Genomic DNA, 20,774 nt, shown 5'->3' with positions numbered 1-20,774 from the left:
ATTATTATATTATATATAATAATATTATATTATAATAACATATTATATTATATATTATTGTATTACAAACAGGTTTTGCTGTAAATACCACTCTGTTATAATAATAATGATTATTAGTAGTAGTATTATTATTATATATAATAATTAATATAATATATATTATTATTATAACATAATAATTATTAGTATTATTATATTATTATAATATAATATATTGTATTATTATATTATATATTGTATTACAACCAGATTTTGCTGTAAATACCACTCTGTTATAATAATAATGATTATTAGTAGTAGTATTATTATTATATATAATAATTAATATAATATATATTATTATTATAACATAATAATTATTAGTATTATTATATTATTATAATATAATATATTGTATTATAATATTATATATTGTATTACAACCAGATTTTGCTGTAAATACCACTCTGTTATAATAATAATGATTATTAGTAGTAGTATTATTATATATAATAATTAATATAATATATAATTATTATTATAACATAATAATTATTAGTATTATTATATTATTATATATTGTATTACAACCAGATTTTGCTGTAAATACCACTCTGTTATAATAATAATAATTAGTAGTATTATTATTATATATAATAATTAATATAATATATAATAATTACTATTATAATATAATAATTATTATTATTACTATTATTATATTATAATAATATATTATATTATTATAATATATATTGTATTACAACCAGGTTTTACTGTAAATACTATTATATTATATTATTATAATATATTATATTATATATTATTGTATTACAACCAGATTTTGCTGTAAATACCACTGTTATAATAATAATTATTATTATATATAATAATAGAATATAATATATAATTATTATTATTATAACATAATAATTTATTATATTTATTATATTATTATATTATATAATTTATTATATTATTACTTATTACTTTTATTATATTATATTATGATAATATATTATATATTATTGTATTATAACCAGGTTTTGCCATAAATACCACTCTTATAATAATAATTATTATTATATATAATAATTAATATAATATATAATAATTACTATTATAACATACTACTAATTATTATTATTATGTTATGTTAAAATAATAATAATTATTATTATGTTAGAATAATGTTACAATAATCATAATTATTCTTATTCTTATTATTACTATGATAACATAGAGTGGTATTTACATGAAAACCTGGTTGTAATACAGAGAAGCGAGTGTTTGCCATGACTGTGTAGACGACAGGAGTAGAAGTGTTTAATCCAGAGAATTAGCGTGCTCACACTTGGCTAAGAGATTAGCCGTCCATCTCCTGGCTCCCTGCTGGCCTGCATTCAAGACCGATCAGTCATCTTACCGCCCTTTCATTTTGCAACACGTTTGCTGACTTTGTGGACTTTGTTCTCTGTCTTATTTGTAATACAGTATTTTACTCAAGATGGTGAATCATTAACTTACTTAATTACTTCGGTATGAGGTACATCATTAAAAACAAAAAAAAGCAGGAAGTGAACAAATGTAACAGTTAGTGATTGTAAAAGTACCAGATGGAGGGGTAAGATTTAATAAGCTTTGCTTCTTCCTACTCCTTTTGGACATGTGGAACTGGGAACTGATTATGGGTTTTCTCCGGGTACTCCGGTTTCCTCCCCCATTCCAAAAACATGCTAGGTTAATTGGCCACTCCAAATTGGAATCTCATCACAAACACGAGTCCACCTGATGCCCTTTCTGAGTGAAATAAGCATGAGAGGCACATTTATTCTCGCTCCCATACATTCTCGACACACTTCAAAATAAGAGCGCTTTTTTTTGCCACATCCTGTCTAATTGTGTAAACAAAACAAAGTATTTTCCATGAATAATGTAATTGGAGGGCTGCACGGTGGTCAAGTGGTTAACAGCTAGGAGACTCGAGTTCAATTCCACCCTCGGCCATCTCTGTGTGGAGTTTGCATGTTCTCTCCGTGCATGCGTGTTTTTTTTTCCGGGTATTCCGGTTTCCTCCCACATTCCAAAAACATGCTAGGTTAATTTGCGACTCCAAATTGTCCATAGGTATGAATGTGAGTGTGAATGGTTGTTAGTCTATATGTGCCCTGTGATTGGCTGGCCGGCCCTCGTGAGGATGTGGAAGTGGTAGAAAATGAATGAACGAATATAAGACATTTAAGCAAAGTTAAGGGAGTTTTTTTTTTAAATAAAACAAGACATAAGAATCAAGCAAAGCAGGGAAGATACGGGATAGGGAGGAGATGGGAACGATGCGACCGCCTTCGTTGAGAACCAAAGAGATTTTACCATCACATTTCTCACCCGGAAGCTAAAATCGGGTTGAATTCTTCAAGTCCATTTTCCAACACAAAAAAAAAATCAGCTGTCTTTGGACCTTTATCAGATGTTATGGATATTTTGCAGCCTTCCTGGTGTGGAAGAACTGTACAGTGTTACGGGGGGGGGGGGGGGGGGGAATGGCACAAATTCAATAATAATAATAATATTGTCCAGATTGAGTATTTCTAACGTAGTATTTCTGATATTGTAGTATTGCAGTATTAGTGAGGCACGGGCTTATTATCAAGTCACTTGGATTTCACCATTAGAAACTTTTGTTGGTAAAATAAAAGTAAAATAAAGTAAAAATGTTGTCTTTGTTGGCTATTAGGCTAGTAACTCTTACTTATTTTGGACATGGATTGTATTCACAATAAAAAAAATGACAAGCTATATAATAAAGGTCAGCAATATGATTATTATTTTAATGTTCTGAGCCAACCAATAAGAACACAAAAGCATTATGACTTGCCTTTACATTACACACATTTAATACAAAAGTGGTTTATGTGGAACCTTAATATTCCAGTCCAAGAAATCTCCAGTCTTTTCTGATCGGACCAAAAAATTTAAAATAAAATTGTCCCGTCCCGTCCCGGCGTCAGGTTTGATGCATGTTTTCCTTCCATAGTACTAAGTGGATGCTGTGGTCCGGCATGCTCGTGGCAAACACAAGTCCAGAATCATTGTCTCCATCCAGGCCATTGAGCCAAGACGTAACACCGGCCAGGAAACTGGACCCGCGTTTAGATTTCCTATAAGGTGGCAGGGGCCAGCGACCCGAAATGGACTCTGTCCTGAGATCCATCACGTAGAGGAAATGGTTGTCAAAAAGGAGGGCAAAGACCTCGCCGAAGCTGAGCAAAGACAGGTTGGCCGGGTCCTGGGATTTGATCACCCTGGGGAAATAAAACAACGGCGATTTAAGAGTGATGGCGTTACGTTACTTCAGTCCAGCAATTCCAGGAAGTCTCCAGCAGAATCGGGGACACTTGGAAGCTTCAGACACTTAGTGGTCACTTAAGTGGCTGAAGCGAACGCAGTGTTTTTCAACCATTTTTGCCATTTTTTACGTTGGAAAAATTTTGCGGTACAACAATAACCAAAATTTTTTCCTGATGACGGACTCCTTCGCAAAATAATTGAACCAACAATGTTACAAAATGTCGCCACTACCTCTCACGTGCATCGCTAAGTCTATTAGAGTAGTGATTTTCAAGCACTGTGCCGCGGAACACTAGTGTACCTTGAAAAAAACGTCAGGTGTCCCGTGAGGAATTATCCAAATTTTAACATTTATTAATCATCATTTGCAAATATTATGTCAATAGCCATTATGTCAATAGTATACATGGACGCAAATATTCCAATTGCATTTGGTTTATTTGCTCAAACGGAAAGAATTGAACAGGGATGGAATATTCCTTTAACCTCGAGGTCTCAAACTCAATTTGCCTGGGGGCCACTGGAGCTAGGGTCTGGGCAAGGCTGGGCCTCATCAGGTTTTCCAAAAAAAAAAAACATTTATTAAAAACTGAAAAATATACAATTTTTTTCAGTGCTTTGGTTCCGATTTTCTACAATAAAAGCTCTGATAAAACATTCCACTGTTCTAAAATATCTTAATTTTTATTTTTCTGCACAAAATAAGATGAAAAATAAATAAACAAATCAAGAATAGGGAAAATCAATCAAAATATAATATTAATAATAATAAAAACTTAAGAAAGCACATATCGTTGGTGGGTAGACAAATTATTTTTTTTCAGATTAAAATGAACAAAGCATTATTAGAGCCCTGTAGACATGACAAAACACGACTATAGTCACATTTATACTCTTTTTATTTACAACATATTGCGCAACTGCAGGGTCTTGAGACATATGCTAACTCGCAAACTAGAGAGCTAGCGACCTAAACGGTAGCCTTCGAGTTATTTCCTTTCAACTTAAATCGCCAAAAACTTACCACTTCCACACGGATAGGGAGGATAACTATTAACAGTTATTTAACCTTTAACATGAACATTAATCAAATGTAATAATTTTTTCTGGGTACATGATACCATACAGCATCCATATCAAACTTGCGCGGGCCTCAAACTAGTGTCCTGCGGGACACATTTGGCCCGCGGACCATATGTTTGAGACCCCTGATTCAACCAATCCGATTGAGGTATCTTGTGCCCGCTCAAACAGAAAGTTGTCAGATTGCGTTCTTCTTTGCGGTGTTTTTCTTCTTCTGTTGTTTATTGGCGGTTGGCAAGCAGCTTCCGTGTGCATTAGCGCCATCTGTGGAACGGTCCCGCGGGCCAAATGTGTTCATTTGAGATATTTGGGAACACTGGAATGTTTTATCAGAGCTTTTATTGTAGAAAATCGAAACCAAAGCAAAGTTTATTCAAATATTTTTCTGTTTTTAAATGATGCGGCCCAGCCTTGCCCAGACCTTAGCTCCAGTGGCCCCCAAGTAAATTGAGTTTGAGACCCCTGATCTAAACCCTTCTATACTTTATTCATAAAAATAAAATATATATCTATATAAAACATGTCCTGAGTTTAATTATAAAATATTAGCAAGATTGAATTTGATCCTTTTCTGTTTAAATTGATCTTTCAGCGCATGTTCAGATATGACGTAACACGCAGATCCAAACGGTCTTCAGTTTCAAAAATGGAGGCCAGCAATCGGCACTGGACTAAGCAAAGTTTGTTTTTGATTCAAACTAAATTTCAAGACTGAACAGACGAAAAACTGTAAATACGGAGTTATTCCAACAAGTGAAAGAAAAACTCGGGGAAGCCGGTATCACGTGATGTTGATGTTTACGTTTTACTGGGCATGCCCTATTGACTATTCTGTTTGATTTTCACAGCGCATGTAGACAAGAGATTGGAATATTCCTTTCTATGGATACCATAGTTTCCCGAAAGGTCTTTGGGAAAGAGAAAAACTGGTCATGTAGAAACGTGGCTACTGTGGAGTGTCTTAATACATGATTTAATGTATAATGTATGATATAATGTGACTTAATACATGGGTCAAAACCCACCCGGTAACATAAGACATGATACCAGAAAGCTAACACAACATAAATATATACAGTAAAGTCTCGTTATATCGATATTCTCGCAAGTCGGAAAAAATATCGATATAACCGGACTATCCATATATCCGATCCTGCGCCGAACTGCATTAAAAGTGGGCGGATCTTTGATATGGCATGTAATTTTCTCCTTGAATTCATGGATTGCGTATCTAGCATGCTTTTGTACTACAATACATTTTGTACTACAGTAAATAAAAATAAACTTACGCTGTAGTGATTACCGGTTACCGGGACATAATTCACCCCGGAACTATCGATAGGGAAGGTGTTGCCACCCGGAGGAGTAGGCGCGAGGGACGGGTGTTTTCCGCTGTGTGTGCTGCACTCTGGTGGTGGAAGTGTGAAAAATAAAGTTGACTGGAAGCAGCCGTTGGCCGTGTTCTTTTTTGGTATTGAAATCCTTAAGCAAAGATTGATTTAAGCTGCTTTTGTATCGATATAAGCAGACCAAATTGGCTGGCGGGAGATGAAAAGGGCATCGTAGTAACCGGATTATCATAATAACCGGGTATCGTACTAACGGAACTAATTATATCATAAAAGACTAGAAATTTGCCGGGAAATGAAAATAGTATCGTAATAAGTAGTAATTCGTTTTAACCGATATCGATATAACGAGACTTTACTGTATCTGACAATGTTTCATAATGACATCAGTCTGATCCTAGAACTAAATCTAGATCAGTATATCAGTATATGGACTGTGTTATATTACATTATCAACAGAACAGGCTTCAGTTCCCAGATGTTGTAAAGATTGTGTTTACCTGAGAATCTCAAAACTGGCAAAGTCCCACTGATAAACTCCGAGGTCTGAACTACAGACGATGTAGCGGCCGTCAAACTGCAAACGAGGTTGAAGGCTGATGCTGCGGTTCTCCGACACGGACAGGGTCTTTAAGCACTTACAGTTGATTTCTTTTCCTAAAGGCCAGACCTGAAAACGAACAAAAACCCATAACATCATCCCCTCCATATGGCCCTCTTTAGGTCACTGAAAAATGGCTGATACTAGCATGCAAACTACGAAAAAAATATCATGATTCCGATTTTTTTCCCCAGAATCATCAAGTTTCTGTGAAATGGTGATTCCCAACCAGTGTGCTACAGCAAAAGCACCATCACGTGATTCATTAAATTAACCCATTTGACACCAATGGTCCAAATATTTACAAGAACTCATTCATCCTTGCTCATCTATCTACAGCAACCACAGAACAGTTTAATGCTCTTCCACTAGATGGCAGAAGTCACAAAAATTAATTAAATAAAAAAAAAATTAAAAATGTAATTGAAATTAAAAAATTTAAAATTAAAAATTTTAAATTAACAATTTTTTAAATTATTTTTTTAATTAAAAAATGTAAAATCATTAATAAATTAAATTAAAATAACATAAAATAAATATAAACAATAAATAATAAAGCCAAAAAGCCATCTTCACTAGCTAAATGCACTGCAAAAAAGGTCAGTAAGGATAATTCATAATGCCGCCTACAGAGAACATACTAACTCCTTATTTCTAAAATCACAAATACTTCAACTTGCTGATATAGTTCATCTTCAAACAGCTAAAATAATGCATAAGGCTAAAAATAACCAATTAGCTAAAAATGTCATCCAATACTTCTCTACAAGAGAGGAGAAATATGATGGGACAAAAAATTAAAATTAAAATATTTAAAAAAATTGTGTTGTATTTTTAATTGTGTTTTTGTTTTTTTAATGTTTTTAATTAATTAAAAAAACTTAAATTATATTTGGAAGGCAGGAAGTGAACAAATGTAACAGTTACAAAAATAAAATATAAATTTGTAATAATGTAAAAACTTAAAAAAAAACTATTATGAAAAGCAGGAAGTGAACAAATGTAAGTTACTGATTGTAAAAGTACCAGATGGATTAAATTAAATTAAAATAAATTAGAAAGGCAGGAAGTGAACAAATGTAACAGTTACAAAAATAAAATATAAAAAAAATTAAAATGTAAAAAAACTGTATTATGAAAAGCAGGAAGTGAACAAATGTAACAGTTACTGATTGTAAAAGTACCAGATGGAGGGGTAGGATTTAATAAGCTTTGCTTCTTCCTACTCCTTTTGGACATGTGGAACTGGGAACTGATTATGGGATGCACTCAATTGTACACACATTATAAAAAACCGGCATGATGAAAATAAATAAAATAAACATTACCTTAATTTCATACTTGTCAGCACTTAGGAGGATATAATCACCAGGACTGTGCACCATCGACTCCACTTCACTTTTCTGTAGTATCACCTAAGTCAACAGTATAATAATCATAATCATAATAATAAAGTATGCTAACACTTAACTCATGTTTGAAACAACAAAGCAAAAATGGGAATTACTTCTCGTACAGGGGTGTCCAAAGTGCAGTCCAAGGGCCGATTTAGCCCATTCTTTCAATTTTATTATTATTTTTTTAACAAAACGTCAACATTAATACAAAAAACTGAAAACTAAAGTAGTATACTATAATTTAGTTATTATTATTATTATTATTATTTCCTTGGTTTATGTTCGTGAACAGTATCCATTTCGGCCATTTTTCTCCACATATGTCTTCTTCAGTGCTCAATCTATGTGTTAATAGTTCCATATCGTGTAATGGATTCATCACATAAAGCCAGTCCTCCAGGGGGGCCAAGACCAAGACCGGGGTCTTGGATTAAGCCATTTTTTGGTAATGACTTTTTTACATGCTACCAACATGATGAACACACTTTAGTAGCAGCTGTTTTAGATGACGTGACCGATTTTTCAAGGCACACAGATTATTGTTTTGTGTGGATATACATATATGTACAGTAAACATGGTAGGTTAGACCGTGTGCGCACACGCTTACATGCAAAAGCTCCATCCTGTGCTTTTATCAAATGCACTTCTGCCACCTGGTGGCCGTTTTTATGTTTTACAAGTGCTTGAAAAGTGACTTCTTTTATTCTGCAGTTGCGTCATCGCCACTTTTTACCTCTCGGGCAAAAAAAAAAAAAGTGTATAAATACGTCTTTGGTATTGAGTAAGTTAAAAATAGAATTTCACAAGAAAACCAAATGAAAAAAAACAACAACAAACAGAAGCTGCAAAAATTAATCAGGTTTAAAATATTAAGAACAAAGTGACAGATAATGGGAAAGGGGAAAAACAGCTGCAAAATATTAAGAAAGTAATAATCAAAAGTTCATTCATTCATTCATTCATTCTCTACCACTTCAATTCTTCTACCACACGAGGGTCGTGGGGGCGGTGCTGGAGCCTATCCCAGCTGTCTTCGGGCGACAGGCAGGGTACACCCTTGACTGGTCGGCAGTCAATCACAGGGCCCATATAAAAGTTAAAAATAAAATTGAAATAAAAAATTGAAGTATGGAGAAACAAACAACAAAAATAATTTTGGGGGGAAAATTAGGTCAAATAAAGTCAAAATAATAAGGGAATAAATTATTTTAAATTATAAAAAGGTTTTTTTTTTAAGTAAAAAAAATTATAAATCTTTTTTTAAAAAAACCACCAGACTAGAGTAACTTTAGGGCAACAGCATTCATTTATACGTATCAGAGTTGTTGGGGGGATGCTGGAGCCTATCCCAGCTGTCTTCGGGCGACAGGCAGGGTACACCCTTGACTGGTCGGCAGTCAATCACAGGGCACATATAAAAGTTAAAAATAAAATTAAATTAATAATTTCACTAGCATAGAGTTATAATATTAGTCAATCACAGGCAAATAAAGTCAAAATAATAAGGGAATAAATTATTTTAAATTATAAAAAGTATTTTTTTCAAGTAAAAAAAAATTATAAATCTTTTTTAAAAACCCACCAGACTAGAGTAACAACATTCGTTTATACATGTCAGAGTTGGTGGGGGGGTGCTGGAGCCTATCCCAGCTGTCTTCGGGCGACAGGCAGGGTACACCCTGGACTGGTCGGCAGTCAATCACAGGGCACATATAAAAGTTAAAAATTAAATTAAATTAATAATTTCAGTAGCATAGAGTTATAATATTAAAGTAAAATATGTTTTTTGAAGTATGGAGAAACAAACAACAAAAATAATTTTGGGGGGAAAATTAGGTCAAATAAAGTCAAAATAATAAGGGAATAAATTATTTTAAATTATCAAAAGTTTTTTTTTTTTTAAGTAAAAAAAAAATTATAAATCTTTTTTAAAAAAAACACCAGACTAGAGTAACAACATTCGTTTATACATGTCAGAGTTGGTGGGGGGGGGTGCTGGAGCCTATCCCAGCTGTCTTCGGGCAACAGGCAGGGTACACCCTTGACTGGTCGGCAGTCAATCACAGGGCACATATAAAAGTTAAAAAAACTAAACTAAACTAAAAAAAATAATAATTTCAGTAGTTAACATTTTTGAGTGTTTGGAACAGATTCATGACGTCAACCATATGTTTTTTTTCACCAATATCACAAAGCTGAGATGCGGTATTTTCTAGACATATACATATATATCGCTTCATAGCATATATGAAACAAAATATCTACATATTTGAATCTATATCCTTTCATTTGTCAATATGTGGCCCTCGCTGGAAAAACTTTGGACATCCCTGGTGAAGATAAAATAATGGCCCACCAATTACAGATAATATATGTAAATACGTAAAGAATAATTACAACAGTTAGCAGACCTTGGTAACCCATTCGGTGTGTCCAGTCAGAGTGTTGAGACAGGCGCCGGCTGCCAACGCCCAGACCTTCACGGTGAAGTCCGCGGAGCCGCTGACCAGCATGTCCAGTTCATCATTGTAGTCCACGCTGAAAACTGAGCAGACAGACAAATGTTAGTTATGCAAATGAGCAAATGACACGGTTGCACATCGCTACGCTGAGGAAGACAACTTGTTCAAATGACAGGAAAGTGAAAAGTAAAATTGCCGTGAATGCCGAACTGAAATGTACCATGAATCGTGAAATAGCAGCAGCAACCAACAGGTTAGGAGATGTCCACTCCACAACCTGAGACATGTAACATTCTGTCATCATGGATCATCATGTTACATGGAAAATTAACTTCCACCAATAGGGGGCACTATTCAACACTGAAATTGTCCATTCATTTTCAATGGGGAAAATTGGCACGGAATTCCATTTAATTTCCATTTAATTTGTCCACCATTCCTAGCAGACTGCTAGGAATAGGACTGTCTGCACTAACATCGAAAGTACCCCCTGCCTCCCTGACCCCCAAATGACCCCTTCAGCGGGACCCCCAACTGCAGTAATGGAAAATTATTTTCCAATCAGTAGGGGTCACCCCATATGATTTTCAATGGGTAAATTCTCACAGAAAATAATAAATAAATAAATATTTTTATTATTATTTTTTTTTTAATATGTCCTGAACTCAACTTTTTGACAGACAGAAATATGGCAGGAATTAGGAGACAAAAAAAATATTATTAGAAGTACAGGAATAAATAGATGAATAATGACTCTCACTGCACCGCAGCATTCACACAAATAGACATGGTAGGCTACGTCCGTCAACAAGGTGAGACGCGCCTCCTTCCCAAAGGAAGAGAATAATGTTGTTACTTACAACATGGCAGCTTTAAGCCACTCATCAGTGATTGTTTGCATGCTATCCTCATTAAAATATGAAATCCTACAAATGTTTGGGTGGTCTTAGTTAAAGCAGACACTGTTTTTTCATCTGTGTGAAGATGCAAACGGGCATCTTGTTGAGTTTGTGTAGCGAAATGGAGAGGTAGGTATCTCAGCATTCACACTATTAGACATGGTAGGCTACGTCCGTCAACAAGGTGAGACGCGCCTCCTTCCCAAAGGAAGAGAATAATGTTGTTACTTACAACATGGCAGCTTTAAGCCACTCATCAGTGATTGTTTGCATGCTATCCTCATTAAAATATGAAATCCTACAAATGTTTGGGTGGTCTTAGTTAAAGCAGACACTGTTTTTTCGTCTGTGTGAAGATGCAAACGGGCATCTTGTTGAGTTTGTGTAGCGAAATGGAGAGGTAGGTATCTCAGCATTCACACAATTAGACATGGTAGGCTACGTCCGTCAACAAGGTGAGACGCGCCTCCTTCCCCCGGGAAGAGAATAATGTTGTTACTTACAAAATGGCAGCTTTAAGCCACTCAGCCAATCAGTGATTGTTTGCATGCTATCCTCATTAAAATATGAAATCCTACAAATGTTTGGGTGGTCTTAGTTAAAGCAGACACTGTTTTTTTTGTCTGTGTGAAGATGCAAACGGGCATCTTGTTGAGTTTGTGTAGCGAAATGGAGAGGTAGGTATCTCAGCATTCACACAATTAGACATGGTAGGCTACGTCCGTCAACACGGTGAGACGCGCCTCCTTCCTCCAGGAAAAGAATAATGTTACTTACAACATGGCAGCTTTAAGCCACTCATCAGTGATTGGGCACACACCTGACTTAAATTGTTTGGTAAAAATTGGTTTCAATTGCTCCTTAAGTCTCCTTAGGGCACAGGGTTCAGTTACTTATTCCTCCCCCTTCTGTCATTTTTGGCATGCTATCCTCATTAAAATATGAAAACCTACAAATGTTTGGGTGGTTTTAGTTAAAGCAGACACTGTTTTTTTGTCTGTGTGATTTTGACAAAGTTCAGATCACATTTGATGGTGATTTTGGGTAGCGAAATGGAGAGGTAGGTACCTCAGCAGTGCAGTCACACAATTAGACATGGTAGGCTACGTCCGTCAACACGGTGAGACGCGCCTCCTTCCCCCGGGAAGAGAATAATGTTGTTACTTACAAAATGGCAGCTTTAAGCCACTCATCAGTGATTGGGCACACACCTGACTTAAATTGTTAGGTAAAAATTGGTTTCAATTGCTCTTTAAGTCTCCTTCGGCACAGGGTTCAGTCATTGTTTGCATGCTATCCTCATTAAAATATGAAATCCTACAAATGTTTGGGTGGTTTTAGTTAAAGCAGACACTGTTTTTTTTATCTGTGTGATTTTGACAGTTCAGATCACATTTGATGGTGATTTTGGGTAGCAAAATGGAGAGGTAGGTATCTCAGCACTCACACAATTAGACATGGTAGGCTACGTCCGTCAACAAGGTGAGACGCGCCTCCTTCCCCCAGGAAGAGAATAATGTTGTTATTTACAATCTGGGCCATTGATGGGGGGACAAACGGGTATCTTGTCTCGGGCCCAAGTTTTTTTGTTTCGACAAAAGTAGCTGTGTCCCTAAGACGTGCATTTTAAGCTAGCTCATATTAACTAGTATTCTTACATTATAATGCACAGAAAAGGGAAATAAATATATGTTCATGTTTCACATAGGGATTGTGAAATATGTGCAAAATTGAGCAAAAAGTGAACTTGTCATGTGACTCCACCCTTCCAGTCTGAACAAGAAAGTAAACAAATGATGAGTAGAGACATACAGTAAACCTCGGATATATCGGACTCGGATATATCAGAAATTCGCTCACAACAGACCAATACCAAAAAAGAACCAATTTTTCTGTAATGCATTTCCAATAAAAATTCATTGCATATATCGGATTTTTTTATAACAAATTTCGCCTATTTCGGACCAAATCTCCAGTCCCGTTCCAATTTCCCTCAAACCATGATTTTTCCTCCACCAAACTTGACTGTTTTCTGGGTGAATCTTGGGTCCATGCGGGTTCCAACAGGTCTTCTGCAGTATAACCCGCATGGACCCAAGATTCACCCAGAAAACAGTCAAGTTTGGTGGAGGAAAAATCATGGTTTGGGGATACATCCAGTATGGGGGTGTGCGACAGATCTGCAGAGTGGATGGCAACATCAACAGCCTGAAATATCAAGAAATTCTCGCTGGCCATTACATTCCAAACCACAAGAAAGGGCAAATTCTGCAGCAGGATGGCGCTCCTTCTCATACTTCAGCCTCCACATCCAAGTTCCTGAAAGCCAAGAAGGTCAAGGTGCTCCAGGATTGGCCGGCCCAGTCGCCAGACATGAACATTATTGAACATGGGGTAAGATGAAGGAGGAGGCTTGGAAGATGAAGCCGAAAAATCCTGATGAACTCTGGGAGTCCTGCAAGACTGCTTTCTTGGCCATTCCAGATGACTTCATCAATAAGTTATTTGAGTCATTGCCAAGACGTATGGATGCAGTCCTCCAAGCTCATGGGAGCCATACACAATATTAATTCTTTTTTCCAAGGTACAATGACTTTATGTTCTGATGTTATTGTAGCATATTTGTGTATTCAAAATTAAGTATATGTATTATTTCTACATTTTTTTTGTATGCGACAAGACTTTTGTCCAAGCAAAATCTGACCTTTATGTCCTAATTAAATGATAAAACTCAATGAATGGTACAAAACTTTATTTTGATATAAAAAGCATAATCTAGAGGGCTTTGCCTTTCATATAAGTCATTTCTGATTCCAATTGAGCAACTACAAGTCAAGTTATTATTTGTTGTTCCTACAACTTGGATAAGCGACAAGACTTTTGTCAGGGACTGTATAACGGATTTCGCTTATATCGGACAAAACCAGTGGGAACAATTGAATCCGATTGATTGATATCCGAGGTTTACTGTATAAACGACTGTGTTGTGCTTGTTCCGAAAAAAAAAAATCCACATCTGTCATTTGGAAATATTTTGGGTTCCACAAAGATAATGTTGAGCAAAACAACACAAAATGCAAAGAGTTGTCATTTTTATACTTCTATATTTCATTGAAAAGCAATGTATACCTGTTGGTCAACAAATCAATGGAAGGCAAATCATTTGCATTTCCTGCCATTATTTTCAGATGGCAGAAACTGCCCAATTCATCCTGGCATTGATTTGAGGTCATATCACTCAGCCCTAACATGAACATTTAGCGATATTCAGTGGTAGCACGTATTCGGATCACATTCCCAAACACATAGCTGCTCTGCGTTTCAACCAACCTGCTCCGGTGTGGCCACGGAACTGCTGGATTTTGGCCCCTGTGCTCCACTCCCAGCATGCAACAGTGTTGTCAAAGGACCCAGTAACCAGCTTCTGTTCGTCAAACTTCACTGTGGCACAGGTGTGAGTCTGAATCCCGTAAATGCACTGCCCAGTGCGAACATCCCATAATTTGGCAGAGAGATCATCGGATCCTGAAAGGACAAATATTATAATATTATTATTAAAGCTAGCATGTCTTAATGTCATTGTGAAGCAGAGGTTGGAAAATAAAAGCTAACTGTGTCATGTTTACAAAAACTGCCCATGTAATAAGTTGGCATTCCGGTCTTGTGCAGGTCTACAGTCCTGCTGATGGTCTCGTAACCCATTTGGATCTTGTGCGGGTCTAAAATATTGCATAAGTTCTCCATTCTGGTCTTGTACAGGTGTAAAGTCTTCCTGAAAGCCCTATAGAACATTTCAGTCTTGTGTAGGTCTACAGTCTTGCTAATGTTATCGTAGCCCATGGTAGTCTTGTGCAGGTCTACAATCTTGCTCATGGTCTTGTGGCCCATTCCCGTCTTGTGTGGGTCGACAATTTTACTGATGGTCTTTTAACCCATTCCGGTGTTGTACCAGTCTACAATCTTTCTACTTGTCTTGTAGTCCATTCTGAACTTGTCGGGGTCTAGAGTCTTGCTAATGGTCTCAGAGCCCTTTCCGATCTTGTGCAGGTCTACAGTCCTGCTGATGGTCTCGTAACCCATTTGGATCTTGTGCGGGTCTAAAATATTGCATAAGTTCTCCATTCTGGTCTTGTACAGGTGTAAAGTCTTCCTGAAAGCCCTATAGAACATTTCAGTCTTGTGTAGGTCTACAGTCTTGCTAATGTTATCGTAGCCCATGGTAGTCTTGTGCAGGTCTACAATCTTGCTCATGGTCTTGTGGCCCATTCCCGTCTTGTGTGGGTCGACAATTTTACTGATGGTCTTTTAACCCATTCCGGTGTTGTACCAGTCTACAATCTTTCTGATGGTCTAGTAGCTAGTAGCGGTGTTGTGCAGGTCTAGAATCTTTCTGATGGTCTTGTAGTCCATTCTGAACTTGTCGGGGTCGACAATCCTGCTGATGGTCTAGTAGCTCCTTTCGGTGTTGTGCGGGTCTAGAATCTTGCTTATGGTCTCAGAGCCCTTTCCGATCTTGTGCAGGTCTACAGTCCTGCTGATGGTCTCGTAACCCATTTGGATCTTGTGCGGGTCTAAAATATTGCATAAGTTCTCCATTCTGGTCTTGTACAGGTGTAAAGTCTTCCTGAAAGCCCTATAGAACATTTCAGTCTTGTGTAGGTCTACAGTCTTGCTAACGTTATCGTAGCCCATGGTAGTCTTGTGCAGGTCTACAATCTTGCTCATGGTCTTGTAGCCCATTCCCGTCTTGTGTGGGTCGACAATTTTACTGATGGTCTTTTAGCCCATTCCGGTGTTGTACCAGTCTACAATCTTTCTGATGGTCTTGTAGTCCATTCTGAACTTGTCAGGGTCAACAATCCTGCTGATGGTCTAGTAGCTCCTTTCGGTGTTGTGCAGGTCTAGAATCTTTCTGATGGTCTTGTAGTACATTCTGAACTTGTCGTGGTCTAGAATCTTGCTAATAGTCTCAGAGCCCTTTCCGATCTTGTGCAGGTCTACAGTCTTGCTAATGTTATCGTAGCCCATGGTAGTCTTGTGCAGGTCTACAATGTTGCTCGTGGTCTTGTATCCACATTCAGATCTTCTGCGAGTCTTGCAAAACATTCGATCTTGTGCAGAACTACAGTCGCTAACGTCCTTTACGGCTCTTTGGTCTTGCCCATGGTGGTGGGTATAAGGTATAAGTGTGAATGTTTTTATGAATGGTTGGCTCAGTTTATACAAAAGCATCCAATAAAAGGCCAGCTTTTAGAAAAGCAACAGCATACCTGTACAGAGCAGACCATCCTTATAGTAGAGCGCATAGACTCGAGCGCTGTGGCCAATCAGGGAAGACGTCTCAAAGGCCTTCTGGTCCTTCAGCTGCATCATTCGCAGCTTGGCCTTGATGTAGACACCCTTCCAATGGGACGCATCCTGAATGGACTCATCAATCCTCCAGCCGAGCTCATGACAAGCATTTTGCCACACCTCCATGCACGAGTTTATCACCTAAAAGAGAAATGGATGGATACTTACTTTGAAAAGAAGATAGTATTCAAAGTAATAATGATAATAATTCAAATGCAGTCTGTGATTATGTTTCTTTCAGGTATTTCCAAATATTTATTTTATTTAAATTTATCATTCAGTTGCCCCTTTGTTCACGCATAGAACATGGATTATGCCCATTGCTATTACCCATAATGGAATTGCAGGAAGTAGGATCACCAATCCCACCTGCTACGTCTTCTTATTCTCAGTGTTAAGAAGCGGAATTTCGATGCTTACAATGTGGAATAATAACTACGCTTAGTCTAAACATGTACAAACCGAGTACCGCAAAGCATACGGGAATGCTGGAAGCACTCCCAGCATGCCTTGTGGTACCAATTACATACAAATGATTATGACAGTATTTTAAATGTTGCCTCGGAGATTTCAGCACACACAGAAACATTTCCCACAGCAGACCGCAAGGAGAAGCAGTAATGATCCCATTTACTTTATTCCATTGCTTGCACACGAGGCAGCAGGTGAGTAAAGTCTGCGGATCTAACCAGCGCAGCAAGTAGAAGGCCAGCTCCAGAGGCAGAAGTCGCAGGAAGTCTCGTTTGAGCAGGGCCTCCAATCCATTGGACAAGTGGCGGAGCTGGGCGGCGCCGCTGAGGGATATGAGGTGGTCCAAAGACTGGTTCCGCTGCTGGTCGTTCAGCGTAAGAAAAGTGGCTGAGATTGACTCCAGCCACCCCTCGAAATCTGTTCTCTCCATGAGATCATTAGAGCAACCTGCAAAACCTGCGAGAACAAGACAGCACTTTAGCACCAGGCCAGCGTTTCTACGATGTAAACAATCATTCTTATTGTTCTTATCAGAACAAGGCCCCAATTAGTATTAGTACTAGTACTAAGTTGGTATTATTTGCGGATGATACCACTGCTTTTTGTTCTGGAGGGAGTACAGACGAATTCATTAGAAAGCTCAGAAAAGAAATGGTCACACTAAAAAGATGCTTTCATGATAATAGATTGTCCTTGAACCTAAATAAAACTAAAGTAAAAATCATGCTGTTTGGTAACAGCAGAAAGGACACACCAGCAAATACAAATAGACGGTGTGGACATTGAAAGGGTGACGGAAAATACATTTCTGGGGATCACAATAGATGAAAATATGAGCTGGAAACCTCATATTACAAATATACAACATAAGGTGGACTGGTATTCTGCAACCACACATCCTAAATAACTTCACTTAGAGTCAAACACGCTAGGCATGAGGCCCAATCCCCACAAGCGGTGGTATGCTGGAGCCTAACCCAGCTGTCTTTGGACAAGAAGCGGGGTATTTTCATCGTCTCAGGGTCTGCTATGTGTTATTTAAAAGGCTCCCTTAACTTTGCTTAAATGTGTTATAGTCATTCATTCATTTTCTACCACTTCCACATCCTCACGAGGGCCACAGGGGGTGCTGGAAAGAGCCTGGGTACCCTGGACTGGTGGCCAGCCAATCACAGTGCACATATAGACAAACAACCATTCACACTCACATTCATACCTATGGACAATTTGGAGTCGCTAATTAACCTAGCATGTTTTTTTGGAATGTGGGAGGAAACCGGAGTACCCGGAGAAAACCCACGCATGCACAGGGAGAACATGCAAACTCCACACAGAGATGGCCGAGGGTGGGGAAAGACAAATCAAGAAGCCAAAAAGTTACCACTTCCACACAAAATAGGAGGAGAACTCATTCATTCATTCATTTTCTACCGCTTATCCTCACAAGGGTCGGGGGGGTGCTGGAGCCTATCCCAGCTGTCTTCGGGTGAGAGGCGGGGTACACCCTGGACTGGTGGCCAGCCAATCACAGGGCACATATAGACAAACAACCATTCACACTCACATTCATACCTATGGACAATTTGGAGTCGCTAATTAACCTAGCATGTTTTTTTGGAATGTGGGAGGAAACCGGAGTACCCGGAGAAAACCCACGCATGCACAGGGAGAACATGCAAACTCCACACAGAGATGGCCGGGGGTGGGGAAAGACAAATCAAGAAGCCAAAAAGTTACCACTTCCACACAAAATAGGAGGAGAACTCATTCATTCATTAATTTTCTACCGCTTATCCTCACAAGGGTCGCGGGGGTGCTGGAGCCTATCCCAGCTGTCTTCGGGTGAGAGGCGGGGTACACCCTGGACTGGTGGCCAGCCAATCACAGGGCACATATAGACAAACAACCATTCACACTCACATTCATACCTATGGACAATCTGGAGTCGCTAATTAACCTAGCATGTTTTTGGAATGTGGGAGGAAACCGGAGTACCCACGCATGAACAGGGAGAACATGCAAACTCCACACAGAGATGGCCGAGGATGGAATTGAACCCTGGTCTCCTAGCTGTGAGGTCTGTGTGCTAACCACTCATCCACCGTGCAACCCCATCGTATATTGTGTATTGCGTCAAGGACAGTTATGCAAATTGGAACCAGCCACTGCAATTCCTTTGGTAAACACCGGAATGGTTCTCAGCCCATAAATGGCCCCAGGGTGGGATGTTGGACACCCCAGGTGTAAACAAAACATTGTAGGATGTATACAAATTTTACAAATAATCCAAAAGTATTATTATGAAGACGGCCAAGTGCCATGTATGTACAGTACTACAGTACAGTTATATGTAGTAAATACACAGTATGTCATTCCAAGTATCCTATCGATATATACTCATGTACCATATGTTGTACATGAAATCACCTGGTTACCGCATGAAAATACAATTTTACTGTCAAAACAAACATGCAAATGAATACACGAAAGCTTCGGTTAGGGTGTGTAGAATTCCATAACAGAGTACAGTGCTTTCAAGTACAAGTAGTACTTTTAATAACAGTTTATGATGCAAACGGAGCGGCTGGATGTTGCATTTGGGAACGTGAAAAGAGCTTGAAGGGCTGCGTTGCTAACAGAATGCCGGACCGTGGAATGACAAAGTATTATTTAGACATAAAATGCGTACTAACCAGATGGTTGTGGAAAGCTTCATTATCGACACCATGCTTGGTCGGAGTCGAGTTTCACAGCAGGGGAAAGCGAGCGGAAAGACTCGCTAAGCTAAGCTAAGCTAAGCTAGCTCGTGTGCTAAGTTAGCCGTCCGCCATGATGGAAGCTCCTCTGACAAGATGTTACATCATGACGCAGCGTATCCGACTTTCTCCGCTAAAAAGCATCATCGGGTTCCGTTTCTTCAACAGCTGACAAGTCTTGTCAACTCGGCTTCTTATAAATCTTGTCATCGGATCGACAATCCTTTCGTCCGGACGAGTAGATCGATATTAGGGAGCAGCAGGATTTAGGACATGTGTCTCCGTGCAGGACCATAACAGTAATGTCGTTAAAAAGACATGCTTTTATTTAACTACACAACTATTGCACGCTTTATGCATAAAGTTTGTTAACTGGAACATTTGCTTTTGTGCAATGTGCATAAAGTTGCAGTTTTATACACAATACAATATTGTATCCACACAGAAATATGACTATGAACCACATGACACCTCATGATACATATCATATGTCATTGACAATTAAGAATGAAAACATCTTCAAAACATATATTTGAATTTGATGTATTATTAAATTGTTTTGGCTAATTTGTAATGTTTATGACGTTAATATATGTTATGGCATGTTTAGCCCACAAGATGGCGCCATATATAACAGTAGAGTTAAATTGAGACTACGGAAGCAGGAAGTGTTTCGATTCAAAATGGATGCAGGAGCGGAAATGTAAACAATGGTAACTGAGGTTTCGAAGTTCACTCAAGAGACGAAAAATAAGATAAGATAATCAGAATCAGAAATCACTCCACACTATTTATTGTGCTCTGGTTCTACCATATCTTACTTATTGTGTGGAAATATGGGCTAATAACTATAAAAACAATCTTCACTCGCTAAATGTACTGCAAAAAAGGTCAGTAAGGATAATTCATAATGCCGCCTACAGAGAACATACTAACTCCTTATTTCTAAAATCACAAATACTTCAACTTGCTGATATAGTTCATCTTCAAACAGCTAAAATAATGCATACGGCTAAAAATAAACAATTAGCTAAAAATGTCATCCAATACTTCTCTACAAGAGAGGAGAAATATGA

General features: G+C 37.8%; 1 protein-coding gene across 1 annotated transcript; it reads right to left on the bottom strand.

The window, feature by feature from the left end:
- Window positions 1-2,588: 2,588 nt before the first annotated feature.
- On the bottom strand, window positions 2,589-20,005 carry fbxw2 (F-box and WD repeat domain containing 2). Its single transcript, XM_058056473.2, has 8 exons — window positions 19,636-20,005; window positions 17,106-17,398; window positions 16,390-16,612; window positions 14,450-14,644; window positions 10,170-10,303; window positions 7,689-7,775; window positions 6,260-6,429; window positions 2,589-3,281 (listed from the first exon to the last, which is right to left on the bottom strand). Exons 2-8 carry the CDS (start codon window positions 17,370-17,372, stop codon window positions 2,984-2,986), a joined length of 1,374 nt encoding a protein of 457 aa, XP_057912456.1. The 5' UTR covers window positions 17,373-17,398; window positions 19,636-20,005; the 3' UTR covers window positions 2,589-2,983.
- Window positions 20,006-20,774: the final 769 nt, after the last annotated feature.

The sequence above is a fragment of the Doryrhamphus excisus genome, linkage group LG19, assembly GCF_037039965.1.
Source record: "Doryrhamphus excisus strain RoL-2023G ecotype Guam linkage group LG19, RoL_Dexc_Guam_v1.1, whole genome shotgun sequence".
Lineage (NCBI taxonomy): Eukaryota > Metazoa > Chordata > Actinopteri > Syngnathiformes > Syngnathidae > Doryrhamphus > Doryrhamphus excisus.
The sequence above is the reverse complement of the archived record's forward strand: the minus strand, read 5'-3'. Positions and strand labels throughout refer to the sequence as shown.